Here is a 5,876-nt window from a genome sequence, read left to right on the forward strand (position 1 = left end):
TTATCTTTTGGCCTATACAACATACCTCATATCCCGAATGGATATCCCGAAGTACATCTTTCAAAAGCCGATGCCAACTGGCAAATTGGCAAAGTGGAAAATCTTGCTCATAGAGTTTGATATTGTTTATGTAACTCGCACTACCATGAAGGCACAAGCTTTGGCTAATCATCTGGCTAAAAACCCGATTGATGATGAGTATGAATCTTTGAACACATATTTCCCAGATGAAGAGGTTAATTTAGTTGAAGAAGTAGTCCAAGATGACAGTCAAATTTGGAAACTATACTTTGATGGGGCTGTCAACATCAAAGGCATAGGGATTGGGACAATTCAGGTATCACCTACTGGGTAACATTACCCTGCCACGGTGCAACTTCGTTTTTTCTGGGAAAACAACATAGCAGAATATGAAGCTTGCATCATGGGTCTAACCATGGCAATAAACCTAAATGTGCATGAACTGTTGGTGATGGGAGATTCAGATTTGCTTTTTCGGCAAGCTCAAGGTGATTGGGAGACTCGAGACATCAAGCTCATTCCATATAGACAATGTGTGGAGGATCTTAGCAAAAGTTTCAAGTCCATCGAATTCAGGTACATTCCCAGGTGTCACAATGAATTAGCTGATGCCTTGGCCACCCTGGCCTCAATGCTTCCATATCCGGGTAATACTCACATTGACCCATTAGAAATTCAAATTCGGTATCAACATGGTTATTGCTATACAATTGAAGCAGGACCAGATGGTGAACCATGGTATCGTGATATTAAACAATTTCAGAAAATAAGAGAAAATCTGGAACATGCTAATAGGGATCAAAAGAGAACTATTAGGCGACTCTCTAATGGTTTCTTTTTGAGTGGGGAAATCCTATACAAAAGAACTCCGGATTTGAATTTGTTGAGATGTGTGGATGCCAAAGAAGCTGAAATGATTATGAATGAGGTGCACTCGAGAGTTTGTGGTCCGCACATGAATGGATATGTTCTAGCAAAGAAAATCCTTCGGGCAGGATATTATTGGCTTACTATGGAACGAGATTTCTTTCGTTTTGTTCGCAAGTGCCGCCAGTGTTAGATTCACAGTGATTTGATTCACTCGCCTACTTCAGAGTTGTATCCTATGTCGGTTCCTTAGCCTTTTGTTTCTTGGGGAATGGACGTCATTGGCCCAATCGATCCAAAAGCTTCAAATGGGCACAAATTCATCTTGGTTGCAATTGATTACTTCACCAAATGGGTGGAAGCTATTACATTGAAAGCAGTTACCAAGAAAGAAGTAGTATACATTGTTCACTCCAACATCGTCTGTCATTTCGGTATTCCAAAAATCATTATCACGGATAATGCTGCTAATTTGAATAGTCACCTGGTGAAGGAGGTATGTGAATAATTTAAAATTGAGCATCGCAATTCTACTCCTTACCGTCCCATGACTAATGGATCTGTTGAAGATGCGAATAAGAACATCAAGAAGATTCTTAGGAAGATGATCCAAGGGTCTAGATGATGGCACGAGAAACTGCCTTTTGCTCTTTTGGGATATCGGACAACTATCCGTACATCAGTTGGCGCAACGCCCTACTTATTAGTTTATGGAACTGAAGCGGTCATACCTACTGAAATTGAGATTCCCTCTCTCCGAATCATTGTTGAAGCAGGGATTGAGGATACTGAATGGGTGAAGTCCCGATTGGAACATTTGAGTTTGATTGATGAAAAGCGTTTGGCGGCAGTTTGTTTTGGTCAGTTATACCAACAAAGAATGGCACGCGCTTACAATAAGAAAGTGCGCCCAAGACAATTCGAGGTAGGGCAACTTGTTTTAAAACGTATCTTTCCGCACCAGGAAGAAGCAAAAGGAAAGTTCGCCCCGAATTGGCAAGGTCCTTACCCCGTCAAAAAAGTATTGTCAAAAGGAGCTTTACACTTGGCAGATATAGAAGGAAAGGTGGTTGATATATCCGTCAACGCAAATGCGGTCAAGAGATACTATGTCTGACATGGCTCTGTTGGGGCATTTTTATATTTAGCATTCTCAGGTTGGGATGACGAAAGGCTATAATTCTCGCTACCCAAACACCGGTCAACCCTAGTTAGCCCTTTTGAAGACTTGTTTATATTTCTTTGTTTTCCCCTCTTTTGGAACCAAAGTATTTTTTAAAAAAAATAAAAAAAAAAGAAAAAAATAGAAAAAGATTCATCATCAAAAGAAGTTCAGGTTTATTGAACTACGTCTGACCTGATTCCAAAAAGATACGTAGGCAACCTCACTCTGGGGTTCAGTCACACAAAAATAAAAATCCATATTTTTCCAGTATTCAAATAAACTGGGCATGATTTTATTTTATTTTCGATGGTTGTTCCATCAAAATGGTTCCAAAAGTTGTAATTCATTTGAATAGTTCTTTTTACCTTTCCCTGCTATGACCTTCTGAGCAACTTTTGAGAATGCTAAGTCAATATACTACGGGTGATGCCTGAGTTAATGTAAAGAGAGAAAAATAAATAAGAGAGTCTTATTGGTGAAAACCCTCACGGGCACTATACGACAATGGTGAGTTGAGAGAAAGGCAAATGAGATAGGTCAGTTGGTGAAAACCCACATAGGGCATCATTGATTGATTTATGTCTTCATATATCCTGGCACAAGTATGGTTAAGACAAAGAACTCAGCTCCAAAGTGAAGTTTACAACAGATTTTGAGAATTAGACGGTTCAAACGGATCGGGCATCCAGTCCAAAGTGCATGTCATGTTCATTGAAGTCAGCATATTCCCCCAGATAAGTCCTTTCTTTTTTTTCCCCTGAAAGGGACACTTCTTGATTAAGTTGTAACAAGTATTAGTTCACCTTCTTGTTTTCTTTCGCATTACTTTTTTTTGAGTCCCTTTCAGTCTAATTTTGTCAAAGCAAAGCAAAGAAAAGGCCGCAAAGTTGGTTATAGTTTTCCCGTTATATAAAGCAAAAATTGCTGGGCATAAACCGTATGGGCAAAGGCATAAAGCCATCTGTGATTTTTTCCTAACGAACAAAAGGCTTGAAGGACTAAACAATGTTCAAGGCTCAACAAAAGTTACTCAGTTAAAGGTTGTGAGAAAGAATATCTCTAGAAAGAAAAGACAAAATCTCCCGGCAATTTGTACAATCATCAACAGAGTCAGTTTTTCTAACAAGTGTAATGGACGCAAGGTCAAATCGCCCAAGAAATCAAGGTCACAAACTGACCATCATTTTAAAACTAACAAGTCTTTCTTTGTTCAAAACAAGAACATAACAATTTTAGGAAACAGTTCGTGAAAAGACGAACACCACCAAGTGAAGTTCTCAAATCCTTGATTTTCTCCTAATATACATGTAATCATGTTATTTTTAGTTTCATTATAGGGAATCAATACCCTATCTTCAACACAGGGTACTACATCCCCTGGTTGCATTTCTGGTTGCAAACATAGGGTACGACATTCCCTAGTAGCATCCCAGAGTGCCAAAAGCCTCACCTCATTGCCAACACAGGGTACTACATCCCCTGGTTGTATTTTTTGTTGCATACATAGGGTACGGCATTCCCTAGTAGCATCCCAGACTGCCAAGAGCCTCACATTATTGCCAACACAGGGTACTACATCCCCTGGTTGCATTTCTTGTTGCATAAATAGGGTACGACATTTCTTAGTAGCATCCCAGAACGCCATGAACCTCATCTTATTGCCAACACAGGGTACTATATCCCATGGTTGCATTTCTTGTTGCAAACATAGGGTATGACATTTTCTAGTAGCACCCCAGAGTGCCTGGAGCCTCATATTATTGCCAACACAGGGTACTACAGCCCCTGGTTGTATTTTTTGTTGCAAACATAAGGTACGACATTCCCTAGTAGCATCTCAGAGCGCCACGAGCATCATTTTATTTCCAACATAGGGTACGACATTCCCTAGTAGTGTCCTATGAGTGCCTCGAGCCTCATCTTATTTCCAACAAAGGATACTACATCCCCTGGCTGCATTATGTTTTACCAACATAGGGTATGATATTTTCAAGTAGCATCCTAGAGTGTCACAAGCCTCATCTTATTATTAGCACAGGGTACTACATCCCCTGATTGCATTCCTTCTTGTTAACATAGGGTACGACATCTCTTATTATAAAAAAAAAAAAGGGATGCAAAGCCCTATTTTTTTAATTCTTTATTTCTGCAATAGCAAAGATAGTTTAATGTGTTTTCAATAACTCACAAAAAGTTTTAGTGCAAACTGGGGGCAAAATATTTTTATTCGTTTTGTTTGTTTCTGATGACTTGCAGGTTTTTCTGCAAAGTACGGATTGGATGTGAAAAAATAAAGATTCCATCTCTTGCTAGAGAAAGTGAAACATTTGATCGCAATACCAAACGCAACTAACTTTGACATAGGGCTCAAGATTCATCTTCTCATCATCTGATCAAGAAACAAGCCTGTGAGAATATTTCATAGTTTGTTACATCGAGAGCATCAAGTTTCAGTCTAAAGTCAATGGGGCAAGCAACTCAAGAATCAAGACAAGACTCCAGATGACAGTTAGATAGAAATTTTGTAACTCTTAGATTTCAACAGTATGTAATTTTCTTTTCATTTTTATGTAATAGTAGGAACCGCGGATCGGAACCTCGACGGAACTTCGCTCGGCTCTTTATCTAAGCGTACTCTGTCACTCTTTTTCCATTTGAACTACACGTGACCTGATTCCCTTATAACCCGGTATATGTAGGCTACCTAAAGGCTCGGACACATCTTTTCTTTTATCTTCTTTTCCTTTTTAAATAATAGTGAGGTCAAAAATCAGTCACCTTGTTCATTTTCTTTGCTTGAAAACTCTTCATGTTTCCAAGCAAAGAGCGGCATGTTGTGAACAACTAATTTTTTACCATACCCAAATTTTATACTATTTTAGTGTAAATATTTATTTAAGGTCTAATCTTAATATTTTAAACTTTTATTTTACTCTTAATATTTTAAACTTTTATTTTACTCTTAATAGATTTTAGTTTTAAAAGAAAAATAATTACAAAAATATTCACATGCTTGTAGTACAAATTTTATTTCCATTTCTAAAGAGAAAAAGAAAATTTACAAAGCTAAATGGTTTCTTTTAATTAGAATTTGAATAAGTTGTGGTATTTATTTTAGTGTAATTAAATTATATATATATATATATATATATATATATATATATATATATATATCTTTTTTTTGTTGTTAATCAGACTTAGTTAATTAATATTTTAATTGAATTTTAGTTCTAAAAGAAACAAAAAAGAAAAAAAGAAAGAAGAAGAAGCAATTAAGTTTACGTAACTTTGCAAAAGTTTAGTAATAAACTTTAACTTAAAAGAGATTTCACTCACCCCATTACTCTCATATACACCTCCATATTCACGTGATTTGCTCTCACAAAGATAAAAATATAACTAACTCCCTAATTCCGTTCCCCTTCACATCAATCTACTCCAGCCCACACCTCACGTCTCAATTCTTTTCTGAACCTCAATCCCACGTCTTCACTTCGACTCCTTGGCACAAGACTTGATAACTACCATTGTTCTTCTTTATAAAAGAAAAAACTCACGAAGAAAAGAAAAAGAACATTGGAGAGGAATCGGATAAAAAAAATCATCCATCAAAATACCACAAAGAAGGAACTCACTTTCTTCCTTGGATAGAGAACGAAAATAGTCAAGGAAATAGGTCTCCGGTTGCGGTTAGGTTCTGCAATCACTGCTCAAGTTTCATACTGGCGATATTTTGAATTCTACGTTAAAGGTTCATTACTTGCTTTGCCTTTTAAATTTTGTCTCTTATACTATTTTGAATATTGGATCCATATCTTAATCA

General features: G+C 37.2%; 1 protein-coding gene across 1 annotated transcript; it reads left to right on the forward strand.

Moving 5' to 3' along the window:
• The first annotated feature begins 436 nt into the window (after positions 1 to 436).
• On the forward strand, positions 437 to 4,406 carry LOC142179778 (uncharacterized). The gene is made up of 2 exons (XM_075250652.1): positions 437 to 759; positions 4,310 to 4,406. The coding sequence occupies exons 1-2, from the start codon at positions 437 to 439 to the stop codon at positions 4,404 to 4,406; spliced, it is 420 nt and encodes a 139-aa protein (XP_075106753.1).
• Positions 4,407 to 5,876: the final 1,470 nt, after the last annotated feature.

This window comes from Nicotiana tabacum, chromosome 4, assembly GCF_000715075.1.
Source record: "Nicotiana tabacum cultivar K326 chromosome 4, ASM71507v2, whole genome shotgun sequence".
NCBI lineage: Eukaryota > Viridiplantae > Streptophyta > Magnoliopsida > Solanales > Solanaceae > Nicotiana > Nicotiana tabacum.